Source organism: Charadrius vociferus, unplaced genomic scaffold (assembly GCF_000708025.1).
Source record: "Charadrius vociferus isolate BGI_N301 unplaced genomic scaffold, ASM70802v2 scaffold519, whole genome shotgun sequence".
Lineage (NCBI taxonomy): Eukaryota > Metazoa > Chordata > Aves > Charadriiformes > Charadriidae > Charadrius > Charadrius vociferus.
In genome coordinates this window covers 40,668-55,419 of record NW_009650075.1, presented here as the reverse complement: position 1 = coordinate 55,419, position 14,752 = coordinate 40,668, and the positions used below count along the sequence as shown (strand labels likewise).

The 14,752-nt window shown below is 38.8% G+C and overlaps 1 protein-coding gene across 3 annotated transcripts in view; it reads right to left on the bottom strand.

Annotated features, from left to right (window-relative positions):
• Positions 1-14,752, bottom strand: part of LOC104292653 (kinesin-like protein KIF2A) — a 56,509-nt gene that overhangs the window by 21,236 nt on the left and 20,521 nt on the right. For all 3 annotated transcript variants that reach the window (XM_009892064.1, XM_009892065.1, XM_009892066.1), the window contains exons 8-14: positions 14,200-14,362; positions 10,943-11,033; positions 10,731-10,794; positions 10,220-10,311; positions 9,846-9,988; positions 8,949-9,153; positions 2,678-2,788 (exon numbers count right to left, since the gene is read on the bottom strand). In XM_009892064.1, the coding sequence (XP_009890366.1) occupies positions 2,678-2,788; positions 8,949-9,153; positions 9,846-9,988; positions 10,220-10,311; positions 10,731-10,794; positions 10,943-11,033; positions 14,200-14,362 (869 nt within the window). The remainder of the gene's footprint in view (positions 1-2,677; positions 2,789-8,948; positions 9,154-9,845; positions 9,989-10,219; positions 10,312-10,730; positions 10,795-10,942; positions 11,034-14,199; positions 14,363-14,752) is intronic.

The following is a 14,752-nucleotide window of genomic DNA, read 5'->3' as shown; positions in this document are numbered from 1 at the left end:
CCTTTCAGAGCGAATGCAATGATAATGTGGAATTTTGGAGTAAAGGGGAGATAATTACAGCCTTTATACTTGCAACAGGAGTTGCTGCTTCGCAAGCTTTAGCTATGTTGAACAAATTAGGTTGTTGGCTTGCCAAACAGAGCAATGCCACATCTCTGGCTCTATCTAGCCTATTAATGGATGTAGACTTGGTTAGACATGCTGCTTTGCAGAACCGCGCAGCAATAGACTTTTTGCTATTAGCCCATGGCCATGGATGTGATGACTTTGATGGAATGTGTTGTATGAACCTCTCAGATCATTCCCTGTCCATCCACGAAAGCATCCGGAAGCTGAAAGAGGGGGTCGCTAAACTCCAGGAGGATGATGAGTGGAGATGGTTCAGAGATATGTTTGGTGGGTTGGATTTGGGAAACTGGGCAAAGCAGCTGCTGAAGCTAGCCGCAGGGTGCTTACTGATCTTTTTATGCATGTTAATATGCATACCATGCCTTTTACAATGTATGCAGAGAATGGTGGAAAAATCAATAAACACAGTGCTAATTGTTCAACAAAAGAAGAAAGGGGGAGATGTGGGGACTGAAGCAAAAGACAGGTTAAGTGTGGTAGAACTAATAGGCCATAAGCCATGGGAGGAATAAGCAGCTGCAGCACTGTTCTGGCAGACAATGAAGTTGTGTGAAGCTGCTCCCTAGATAAGGAGGTGCTGCTCACAGGGAAGAGAGATTTCCTTCTCAGTGCGAATGTGATCTTTTAGAGTACGTGATGGTGTAAACAAGTAAAGTAGAAAATTACTGGCCTTGGTAGAAAAGTGTATAAAGAGCACGCTTGCTTAATGGAAAAAGATTTTGATCCTGCATGCTGGAGTCCGCGTCTTTCCGTCCGCCACAGGAATGCAAGCTTTATCAGAAATTAAACACCCATGGATCATGGATTATTCTCAATGGTATTCTCATACATTTAAACATGAAAAAATGTTACGTCAACTCTATGAGAAGAGTAATAACTAAAAAAGCTTCACGAAAATGAAGACAGCTTGTTAGCACTTTAAGGAGTGGTAAGGGTGATGGTGGGAACTTCATGAAACATTCACAAATGTTAATTCTTCTATGTACAGAGAGCAACAGGCTAACTTTCCAAACCTTCTTCAGCAGTGTGGATACGTTGGCTAGAGATGCACAGTTTAGCTTTCTGATCCTGAATAGGATTTATGAAGTTATGTCTCAGTGGAAAGAAAATAATCCTGTGTTTTCATTAGAAAACTGAAGAAGAATAAAAGATTAATAAAAAATGCTATTTCACCACCATTTTCAAATCAGAACCATACCTAACACCTAAAGAGAAGACTAGGCTGCCCTAACACCATGGTTTTCATGTTGTGGTCTGCAGACTTCTGTGGCCTGTAGACTAATTCCAGGGAGTCTGTGAAAAGTAACCAATGCAAATATATTGGGTATGGCTGAGATGGAGTTAACTTTCCCCATAGCAGCCCTCAGTGCTGTGCTTTGTATTGGTTGATAACACACCAGTGTTTTGGCTACTGCTGAGCAGTGCTCCCACAGCATCAAGGCTGTCTCTCCAATGTTCCCCCCCTCACCCCCAAAGGCCAGTAGGCTGGGGGTGGGCAAGAGCTTGGGAGGGAACATAGCCAGGACAGCTGACCCAAACTGACCAAAGGGACGTGACACACCATATGATGTCTGCTCAGCAATCAAAGCTAAGTGAAAGGAGGAGGAAGGGAGGCATTCATTATTATGACATTTGTCTTCCAGAGCAACTGCTACGCATACTGAAGCCCTACTTCCCGGGAAGTGGCTGGACATCGCCTGCTAATGGGAAGAAGAGAATAAATCTTTTGTTTTCCTTTGCTTCCATGTGCACTTTTGCTTTATTAAACTCCCTTTATCTTGACCCATGAGGTTTTTTCCATCTTATTTTGTCCCCCCTGTCCTGCTGAGGAAGGGAGTGACAGAGCGGCTTGGTGGGCACCTGGTGCCCAGCCAAGGTCAACCCACCACAGCAAACAAGCCTAACAGTCGGTGTCCACTGCAGAGAGTTTGCATTTCCATAAGGAGAAACATTAAGGATGCACAAATAAAACCACTGGACACCTGTGCTTTTATCTGTCCTTTCCATCATCTGACAGAAGAATTCTGTTTTTCAGATTGATGCAAATGCACATTTATACAGTATACAGTTATTCATCCCATCTATCCCAACTACTTCTCCCCTCAACAGCCTAGAGCATATTATGATGCCTTTAATACAAATTCTAAATTTGCCTTTGTCATTTAAAGATCATAACTCACCACTATACTTCCAGTCTACACCACCTTTTCCAAAATTCTGATTCAGCAAACAATACTCTCATATAATTAAGACATTATTAAAAACAATCAAACAAAAAAACCCTCAATCTAGAAGTGCTTCTAGCTATGTGCCTAGCTAGAAAACTAGAACAAGCAATATGAAAGGCCAATAAAAAGTGAGAAGGGAGCAAGTTATCTGAAATGTCTCTGCTAAAAGACTCACTCCAAATATAGTGTCAGTTAATGTATAAACTTAAGTTTAACACATTGCCAGTAGCAAGTGACCAGTTCTAAACATAAGATCCTAAATTCCCAGCTTCTTTTCTCTTTGTAATTGTTAAAACATACAGTTAACTAAACAAACTTACCATGCAGGTACGAGAGTTTTCTCCTATGAATGAATCTCTTAGCACCTGAGTAAGTTTACTTGCTCTGAATGGTGTATGAGGTTTATTTCGGCCTAAGGCTCTAATGCACTCCTGAAAGAACAAACAGGTTTATATTTATTCAATCCATGTTAAAGAAAACACATAATACAAGTACAATTCAAAATCAGAAAATATATGCCTTAGTTATGTTGCTGTCCTCTAAGATATCATTAAAATTTACTATTAAAACTTGAATTCAAGAAGTGTTAGGCTTTTACCTCTCATTAAGTTTAGTAGAGAGGTAGGAACTTAAAAAAGGCTTAGGAGCCTAAAAACTTTCTGAATCTCATCCAAAATGTTTACATATATTGTATCCAACAACAACAAAAATTTCAATGTTGATGTTAAATCTCTAGACTAACAACTATTTCTGATTATGAGCTGCAAAAGCCTGAATGATCTACCTCTGCCAGCAGAAGCAGCATGGACAGTGACTCGTATTAACTCTATCAGTTAAAAGCGGTAGCTTTGATTCTGGCTCTACTACCGACTTTCTTTCCAGCTCAGAAGAAAACACTGGTGCCCAAACTTTCTGAAAGCTTCCACAGGTCACAAACCTAGTAACTACAGCTCTGTATTGATGAACTCAATATTGGAAGATACTTGAAAATGTAAGTCATTCCCTGTTTTAAAATATTCTTCATGTGAAAAAACAGGGATAACGTCTCCCTTTTCACTCACAAGAAGGGTATGGGGATAAACTAATATTTGCAATTGGTTGGAGAGTTCCAGAGAAAAATACTGTACAGAAGTAAATATTAAGAAATTACTATAGAAGTTACAGCAGCAACTAAGTACAAAAGTGCAAACCAAGATCGCACTAATCAAAACATCACTTCTGCCCACTCAGAGATCTAACATCAGCTAATAAATTACTTCTTACAGAAAGAAAGTTTAAATTTAAATTTCTGTTTTGTTGTTGTTGTCATATTTTTATCATTAATTCCAGTTTCTGGTTTTGCTTTAAAACTTTGTGTACAGGCATCTCTTCAGATTCAGGGCTTCCTTGGTACAATTCTAACATGTATACACACAGAACTTCTTCAAACAACTGCACATCAAAATCTTTTCATATTATAGCTTTACTTTTAGCAGGACTAACAGATGGAATGGCTTTTGTGTTACATGAATAGTTCTACAGTAGTTTAGCTAATCCATCAGCTGCAGCCATATCCTTGTGGCGTTTTGAAATTTCCTAGAAACAGCTTCTTCCAAAAGCCAGGAAGGAAACTGTGGGATGATAATCCAAGAAAGCATTGCAACTGTGAAATAGCATAAAACAGAACTAAATGGGCTCAGAAAAAAACTGCCATGATACAGAACAGAACAAACACAAGGGCTTTAACTGAAGTGATTATTTAAAAACTCACAGGCTGAATTGTATAGAATGGACATAGCTCAGATAAACAGAAGGACTGAAGCTTGCTGAATGTGAAAAATCACATGCAAATGCTAAAAAGGACTCAATACTTATAGGTGAGCAAGGCAGTGCATTCCTTGAAATTTTTTAATTTCTTTGTACATTACTACTATACTTAAATAGAGAAAAGCAGATTAGACAGAAAGAGGAGCAACAGTTTTTAAACAAGTGACATTACAAACTAAAAGCAGTAACAAATGTGTACGTTGAATTACTGATATGGCAACCAACAAGTTTAATTAAGATATTTTAAGAAAGAGCTGGCAGATCTTTAAGGATGCTTTCCTTAGAGCACAAGAGCTCTCGATCCCCAGGTGTAAGAAATCAGGCAAGGAAGGCAAGAGACCAGCATGGCTGAGTTGAGACCTGCTGGTCAAACTAAAGGGCAAGAAGGAAAAGGGCAATGGAAGCAGGGACAGGTATCCTGGGAAGAGTACAGGGAGTGTACACCAGAGTGCCTGGTTGTGTAGGGATGGGGTCAGGAAGGCCAAGGCACAGCTGGAGCTGAACTTGGCAAGGGACACAAAGAATAATAAGAAGGGCTTCTACAGGTATGTCAGCCAGAAAAGGAAGGTCAGAGAAAGCGTCACCCCCCTGATGAACACGACTGGCAAACTAGTAACAACAGGCGAGGAGAAGGCTGAGGGACTCAACAATGTTTTTGCCTCAGTCTTCACTGGCAAACCCTCTCCCCACACCTCTCGAGTGGATGGACCTCAGGGCAGGGACTGGGGAAGCAAAGTTCTTCCCACTGTAAAGAAAAGATCAGGTTCGCGACCACCTGGGGAACCTGAACATACAGAAGTCTATGGGACCTGACACGATGCATCCCAGAGGGTGGTATAGGAGCAAAGCCACTCTCCATGATATTTGAAAAGTCATGGCAGTCAGGTGAAGTCCCCGGTGACTGGAAAAAGGGAAACATCGCACCCATTTTTAAAAAGGGTAGAAAGGAGGACCCTGGGAACTACCGACCTGTCAGCCTCACCTATGTGCCTGGGAAGATCATGGAACAGATCCTCCTAGAATCTATGCTAAGGCACCTGGAGGACAGGGAGGTGATTCGAGACAGCCAGCATGGTTTCACCAAGGGCAAATCCTGCCTGACCAGCCTAGTGGCCTTCTATGATGGAGTGACTACATCAGTGGACAAGGGAAGAGCTACACATGTCATCTATCTGGACTTTGGCACAGTCCATCACAACACCCTTCTCTCTAAATTGGAGATATATGAATTTGATGAGTGGACTGTTCGGTGGATGAGGATGTTGGATGGTCGCATCCAGAGGGTAGTGGTTCACAGCTCAATGTCCAGATGGAGATCGGTGACAAGTGGTGCCCCCAACCTAACATCTTCATCGGTGACATAAACAGTGGGATTGAGTGCACCCTCAGCAGATTTGCAGATGACAGTAAGCCGAGTGGTGCGGTTGACACATCTGAGGGACAGGATGCCATCCAGAGGGACCTGGACAGCCTCGAGAAGTGGGCCTGTGTGAACCTCATGAGGTTCAACAAGGCCAAGGGCAGGGTCCTGCACCTGGGTCGGGGCAACCCTGGGTATCAGCACAGGCTGGGGGATGAAGGGGTTGAAGACAGCCCTGCCGAGAAGGACTTGGGGGTACTGGTGGATGAAAAGCTGGACATGAGCTGACAATGTGCACTCGCAGCCCAGAAAACCAACTGCATCCTGGGCTGCATCAAAAGAAGCATGGCCAGCAGGTCGAGGGAGGTGATTCTGCCCCTCTACTCTGCTCTCGTGACACCACACCTGGAATAGTGTGCCCAGTTTTGGAGCCCTCAGTACAAGACAGACATGGACGTGTTGGAGTGGGTCCAGAGGAGGGCCACACAAATGGTCAGAGGGCTGGAGCACCTCTCCTATGAAGAAAGGCTGAGAGAGTTGGGGTTGTTCAGCCTGGAGAAGAGAAGGCTCCGGGGAGACCTTATTGCGGCCTTCCAGTACCTAAAGGGAGCCTACAGTAAAGATGGGGACAAACTTTTTAGTACGGCCTGTTGCGATAGGACAAGGCATAATGGTTTTAAACTAAAAGAGGGAATATTTAGACTAGATATAAGGAAGAAATTTTTTACAGTGAGAGTGATGAAACACTGGAACTGTTTGACCAGAGAGGTGGTAGATGCCCCATCCCTGGAAACATTCAAGGTCAGGCTGGATGGGGTTCTGAGCAACCTGATCTAGTTGAAGGTGTCCCTGCTCATTGCAGGGGGGTTGGACTAGATGACCTTTAAAGGTCCCTTCCAACCCAAACTATTCTATGATTGTATGATCTTAATTTACTATAATGATTTTTAGTTTGCTCACTCTTGAAACATTAGAATTTGATTGTCTCCTTAATAGTAAAAGGCTTATAGGAGGACACTGCCAGCTTCTAAATTAACAGAGTATTTAACTACTTTTGCTTTTCATCACAGCTCAGAAAACCAGGTAAAAAAATGACAACACTACTTCTGTGTAGACATTACAGAAATAATTGCCTGTACGAAAAATCTGAACACGTTAAGACAGGACATGCAAATTGCAAGTCTTGGATTAGCACTAAAACCCACTCCTCAGAACATACTAGTTTAATTTGAACTTGACAATAACTTCAAGGATCTTCAATACAAATGGAAAAAGCTGTGTGATGTTTTTTGGAATAGATGAAAAATGGAAAATTAACATATCGTTCAGAAACATTTATATCTTCTTTTACTGCTGTTTAGACCTCGCAAGACCTTCACTTATTTTTATTTCCCCTTTCCCATATAATTTAGATCACAACCACCAGTACAGGAGTAGCAGAGCCTTTCACTATAATTAAAAAGACAAGGTGTATGAAAATGAACTAAGTACGTTGTATGGGTAGTGTACTGAAGGCACTAGTCAGCACAAAATAAGCAAGTAAACTACAAAACCAGAACAGCTTTATTAAATTACATTTGGAAGCAAGTGATAACATTAACACATTGTTGTTTGCATTATTTATGGCTTTAAAATTGTCTTTCCTGTACAGTTTCCTAGTCACCTTGAGCAGCATCACAATACGCCTAAACACACAACCTCTTCTTGCCCAGAAAAGCCAGTCTTATTAAAAATAATCCCCCAATCCATGCTTCAACAGGTAATACATAATGACAACTGACACTACGCCACTGCCCCTAAGAGCTGCATGCTCCCACCCAGCCTGTCACCCTCCTTGCCTCACATCTCCTTGCCTCCACTTTCAGTTTCATACTGAAATCAGTACGATAGGCAGTAAGTCAGAGTCAAGAAATTATGGCTCCCAATCCCTACAGGCTTTCTCTATCTATATACATATATATAGAGAGAGAGCAGCCCTGCAGAGAAGGACTTGGGGATACTAGTGGATTAAAACTTTGAACATGAGCCGGCAATGTGCGCTCGCAGCCCAGAAAGCCAACCGTATCCTGGGCTGCATCAAAAGAAGAGTGGTCAGCAGGTTAAGGGAGGTGATTCTGCCCCTCTACTCCGCTCTCATGAGACCCCACCTGGAGTACTGTGTTCAGCTCTGGGGCCCCCAGCATAAGAAAGACATGGACCTGTTGTGTGGAATAATTGGACCTGCTCAAGCAGGTGTGGAATAATTGCTAGAGGTGACTTAGAAATTAAACTTATATTCATATTTTAAGGAAAGGTACAGCATCAAAGAAACTTTCAGGGCAGAGTGCAGCTGGTGTGCAAAGGATACATTCCACAGAGGTTCCCTAGGCAACCTTAGATGTTGGTGACATCGGGGGAGCCTGATGTGCTGACTCTAAGAGAAACTGGGCAGGGGATGGAGTGGAGTGGAGACACTGTGATAAAAATGGAACTTGAAGGTCTTATGGAACTGATAAGCTGCCTAATTGCTACCCTGAGCCAACGATCTGTCACTTTTTGACAAAATGCTATCCTTTGGGTGAACTTTGCTCATTATAATGTCATTATAATACCAGAACACACCTCCATCCCAAAAGCCACCCACCTCCAAGGTGCGACCACCCCTCACGGAGTCTGCGCTCTGAATTTTTCCTAGTCTATACCTTTAAAAGCGAAGCAAGAAAATTTTACACCAATCATAACAAAAGTATGTATGACTAGAGTCCCTCAAGCTCCACCTGAAAGGTAAAAAATAGTATAAAAATAGCTTAAGAGAGGAGGGATGTCAGGGAAGATACCAACGCGGTCAGGGAAATACCATCGCTGACCACCCCTGACTTCTGGGACCAGTCGACGGGCTGCATCTCTCTTCCCCCCCATAAGGATGCTTGTAGGTAAGATTCGAATACTTGGCTATACCAAGTGCTTCCCCAGGAAACTTAGAAATCTCTACAGAGTTGTTTTATGACTTAACGCATTTATAGCCAGGCTGTATTACTAACATTCTTAGTATTTCAACATGCTTTGCAGACAGTGACATTATCATTCGCAATGCGATAGAACTTGTCCATCTGTTGCCCTTTAACACAACACTTGGGTACCAAAGTCAGTCATCTCCTCCCATTTTAGGTGTATATTAGAAAAATGTTCAAATTCAACTACTGGGAATTTTTGTGGTTTGGGTTTTTTTTAAACTACATGAAAGTTGATAGCACAGTGTTTCTGCAATGTTTGTACTTGGTAATTACCAAGTGTTTCTTCAGTCATTTAAAGGAAAAATCAATATGTTATTTGACCTGTCACATCAGTAGCAAGCAAAGCCTGCAAAAACACTCATTTTAATAGTCATTGCTATTATATGTAGAAGGCTTCCACCTACTCAAAGGCAATGGAAACATTTCAGTTACCTTGAGTGCTAAAAGGCTCTTGTTAATTTCCGCACCTTCCAGTCGTGTCTGCCTGTCTGCACTGGAAGTATCCGCTCCTCTTTCATTGCCAGCCAAATCAATCAGAGAAAATTTACCATGCAATTTCCCTTTCCTTCTGAGAATAATCTGAAACACTGCATGGCTTCGAGATGAGTGTGCATTTGCAGATGTCTGGCCAGATGTCCTTTAACAAAAGGAAAGAAAGGAAGGACATATGAGCAGGCGAAGGACCATACATGTTAAACGCACTACCGTCAGAACATTAGATTTTTCAGGGCAGAGTCCTGTATTTACCCTAATAATTTGATGTACATAGTATAATTATACCTATTTTTCCAATTCTTCAAACAAAAATGGAAGATTAGTAACATTTTACTTCCCTCTTAAAAGCAAGAATAATCAGACCTCCAAAGATGTTAGGCTATCAGAGAGCTTACATGTAAAATGCCACATGTGGTATTTTTATCTGATCAGGCAGCAGTCTATTCACAAGGCTAATTTTAAAAACAATAAAACTGGATCTAAACAAAAAATAAAAATTTTATACTTAACTTCTGTCACTACATATCAAGGCCTTTTAGAACTGAAGAATCTGGCAGTATTCCAGATTATAAATGATGCGAATTTAAATCAGTAAACTGGTTATATAATGCATGCAATTCACATCCTGTAGAAAAATCAGTTTATATTTCTCTCTAGGAGAGAAACTCTAAGCTATTTTTATTCAAAAGATAGGCAGATTCCTTACCTGCAGCCAACATTATCAAAAATACCACTGCATATTAAAAAGCCATCACTATGAAGAGACACACAAAAAAAATCTTGTTCCAATTCTTTAATTTACAATGAAAAATTGGTGGAAGCCATGGGAGATACCTGCAGCTGTTGCCCATTTCAATAAGCTTAAGAACATCTTCAACACATTTGACTTCCCGTTCCTGTAATCCCACCACCTGGACTTGCTGTTTACCATCTTCTAACACTCTTAGTTTTGTCTTCCTGTTCAACAAGTCAAAAACCTGAGGGTTGGAACAGAACAGTTAAAGAGGAGCTTTAAAAGACATTTTTGCTTTAAATCTTGTATCAAAATATGCAAAGCATTCCATGAACAAATGTGATTGGAAGTGTAAAGAATTAATTGAAATAAAGCTTTCAGTACAAAAAGGAAAAAGATCTTTTATGTGACAAGCTCATGATCTTGTTTGTGAAAGAGAAATTCCACTTTCCTCAGAAAAAGATCTGGTACTTACCTTACCACTGTAGATCTCAAAAAATGTTGCATATACTTGAAGTTCTAACTTCTTATAGTTTGGTTTCTTTAGCATTAAAAAGACATCTCGAGCTGTGAATACATTTCCAAAATAAAAAGAAATCTAGTTATATAATTTCATTTAGTGAAGACTCATTAATGCATAACAGTCTATTTTACAGCATCTCTCATATTTTGCAAGAGTAACATAGGGTCAGTCAATCAAGTAAAAAACACTGCAGTTTAAACTGCCCCATTACATTGGAAGATGCAGAAGACGCCAAAATTGTAAACTCAGTTAATCATCAGTTATATTTCTTACGTTTTCAAAGTTATCTATATATATATTTCCTTTACTGTGTAAAGACTACACACCTAGGAACTACTTTTTTATGTTACCAAAGCTCCATTGTAATCCAAAATATGTAGACCCTTATGTTTGTACAACAGGGAGTAGAAATGTATTAACCTCAACTAATTTGCAAAAATCCAACAGAACAATAAAGTCTCACCTGCAAGTGCATATATTCCTTTAGAACAATCTTGGTTCTTTCCTGAAAAGTCACCACCCATAGTCTAAATTAAAAAAAAAAAAAAAAAAGACCAAAAATACACTATAAAGATCACAGAACTGTAACTTACATATTTGTTACTTATTAGAATTTATTGAAGTATATCGTAAATAAAAAGAAGTGTATTGTTGACATGTAGAAGAAATACTTACATGGGTTTTTCCACTGCCTGTTTGTCCATATGCAAAACAAGTGGCCATTCCCCTTTCAAATATGGTCTCCACTAATGGTCTAGCTGTAAATCTTAAATGCGAAAAACAACAGTACTTAAGAATCGCAATTACTTTAAGATGCCACACTAACACAAGGACACTATAAATTTTAAGTCCAGAAGTAACAAAACTGGTTCTGTACTTTGAGAGGCCAAAGGACATCTCCAGATTAATTCCTGAACTAAAGAGGCTACCAGTTCTAAGGCATTAAAATATCCTAAACAGTTAAAAAAAAGCTACAAGGTGTCCCCCATTTATTTTACAACAATATTATCCTCCTTCCAACCCTGAGAAAAAAAAAGTCTTTGTTTTAATGATGCAACATGGCACAGCTTACTACATGGAGTTTGGAATTTCCTAAATAAGACAGCATTAGAAAATACAGAAGTAGGACAGTGAAGCAGATAAATACTTAGATTTTGCCAATACAAAAATACTGCTATAGTTTTGTTTTTGATTTTTTTTCCCTGAATCATTTTTCAAGATTAAGTTTAGAAGACAGGTGGCCAAAACAACATTGCACGTCCTAATATTTTGAGAACATACAAGTTATGCTGAGAAAAGGCTCAAGAAAACACATACCCAAGCTCATCAGAATGGAAAAATCCAGTTATCCCTTAAGTATTATTTGATGTGTCAAAAATATTCTCCAAAGTATCATTTTTCTATTTTAGAGAATTAATTTTTACTTTAAAAAATGTAGAGTTATTGCTCCTACTTCAGCTGCTTATCACCATTACTTCATTAAAAACTCCAAAAGAAAAGGGTAACCTTATGGAGCGTTGCCTCCACAAGGTGATGGAGATAAAAGTCTCTCTGCAACAGTCTCTCTTTCTAAACTTTTACCAGGTGTTTACACATAATGTATGTTTAGTGACAGAAGCAAGAACAATTGTTTACAGAAACACTGAGGTGTTACAACCTCCTTTAGTTCCACTTTGGAACAAACACAAGATCACTTACAAAAATAATATGGGTAAGACCGAGCCATTCAGCAACCAAGGGTTATGCAAAAATCTAAGTTTAACTGAATCATCAATTTTTATCAAAAATAAACCATATGATTCCTGATCAGCCTTAGTTTTTCTTTTTTGCTTTCTCCAAACATGTACTTCTTTTGTCCTCAAGAGGATATTCCCATATTTCAATGTTTGTTCTTTTTATATTTACAATATAAATTTCAAGAAACCTATCCACCTAAGAAGCACATTCCATTATCTCTGTCTGAGTTTGAGATTATTTATTTTGCTGATTTATAAAAAAGTGACTCAACTATATGTAATTTAAAATAAGACAAAATACAAAAATATCTAGAAAAGTTTTTGTAAAGCATTAAACAAGTCCAAATGGTACCACACCAAAACAGTCCAACTTTCCTTCTAGTAGAACCTTTATTTGCAATCTTGGTCCTTAAGAAATATAAACTCTGATTCTCCTTTAAAATTCAAAAGGCATACCCATTCACACTAGTATATGTTTTTTTAATACTAAAGAAAACTTGTAACTCAGTGTTGTGCTTCATGGATTCAAAAATACAGCTTAAGCAAAATAATAATAAAAAAATAAGAGTAGTACATTTCTCAAGAATGTTTTTCAGTACAGAAATATAGTAACTAATTTTAGCATACTGAAGAAGACGGGAGTAACTTGTCATACTTTTTTTTCCCCCACTGTGACCCTGATAGATCTGGTGAGAGCAGATGATGATACCTATCTTCCTCTTAATTGTGTTATTACAGGAGGCCTTGAAGCAGATTATCCTCCATGTAATAATCATTATTGTGCCATGAGGGAGAAGGAAAAAGCCTGTACTGCTACACAGACTAGAGTTTTACTGTTTCAGTATGAATACAAGCATCTTTCAACATTTTCCCATATTACTATTAATTTATTATGTAACTAATAAAAATTGTCCAGAAGAAACTCAGTCCAAAAACATAACAAAATTGTATGTCAAAACCAGCCCTCACATTTAAACACTATGCTCACAAAGACAAATAATAGGAAGGAGGGAGATTACAAGAACTGGTTGTTAAGCAGGAGGAAAACTATTGCAAGAGGCACATCTCACCAGCTAGATCACTCTCCCACAGCTCTTCAGTATCAAGAAAGAAAAGATGTTACCAGTAGACAATCATTACAGACAGAAATTTCCAAGGGCACAGCTTTGCTGTTCAGAAGTCTTTCATTAGTGTAAACTAACAGACTAAAAAGATTTTACTTTTGCTACCCTTCTTCTCTTACTTATATGAAACATGACTCAAATTTTCATTTTCAAGGCCTTTTAATTCTTTTACTATGAATTTTCTCTTATTCACTGAGAGGGTGTTAGTGTCTAACATCAATCAGGATATGATACCAACTTTCACTTCCTAGTTGTTGGATTAAAAACAAGAATTAAGATATTTCTCTGTCACTTCTCCTTAAGGCTATGGGAAGCACTTTCGAAGCATAAGAAAAATTATCTTCATCAAATTCCTTTTTAATATCAATATTCCTTGCGTAAATCATCATAATATTTACACTGCGTACCAAGATAATGACCTGTCATGGTGTCTAACCTTACCTGCTACTTTATCTAATCCATTTAGCGACTTGTACAAGGTAAACAGCTACTTCTAAACAAATTTTTAAAAGCACTATGTGCATCATTCTGTTCCAAATGTAGAAGTGAAACAGAAGAATAAAGGAGAAAATGGAGATCCAAATACCTTGGGGCTGAGGGTGTGTGTCCTTGTTGCTGTTGATTTTTAAATCAGAAAGATTCAGTGTTTTGAGCAAGATAAATTAGCTCTGTGTACCTCCATGTCACATCAGCTAGATTGCTTCCAACAGCCAAACTAGCTCAGGTATCTCAGCAATAGAGCAAATATAACCTCCCCCCCCCTTTGTACTCTTACCCCACCCTCTCCTGATTTGTTTGCCTCCTGAGGAGGCAATACACACTAGAGCCTGGAAAGGCAGGGCTTGGAGGAGGACTGAGAGCAGGACTGAGGTAAACAGAAGCGGAGATTGCAGATGAAAAATTCAGGATAAACAGAGCTAAACCAAAATTAAACAGGCAAAAGAATGGAAGTAACAATATACATATCTGATAACACAGAGAATAGAAGTCCATGAACAAGGTAAGCCCACAGTTATTGACATGGGAGATACTTGAGAAAAAAGATTCACAAAAAAAGAGCATATACACATACCTGTAAACCATTTCATTAGGAGCCGTGTCATCAAAGGCATAATCAAAACGAAAAGTTTGGTTTTCTAGGTACCTTGTTAAATCCACCTTTTGTTTTGGTTCATGTACCATCACAACGTCTTTACTAGGAATTGTTATTACATCAAGGTCTTTCATTAAAGTTTCTATAAAATAAATGAAATATATATTTAAGTAGCAACACATCGCTATTTTTTACATTTTTTCCTTGTTTACACTCTTATAAAATCTCAGATAACACAGCTCCTCCAAGTAACAACACTGCAATGGACTTGTGCTTCTGATACTTAGATAGTAATCTGCTAAGTAAGAGATTTCATTTTGGAAGTCTAGTCATCCTATCCTACCAAGTGCTAGAAAGTAAAGAGAGGTTGTACAAAGTTGATTAGAAAAACTATGCTCATTAATGATAGCACTATCGCTTTAAAATTTTGTCATTTTATTTTCCCTAAATCCTTAAAGTTATATTTATATGTTCACAGCTTTCAAAAAGAAAAAAATTGTTTTCATTCTACACAGACATTCTGGTTCTTAAT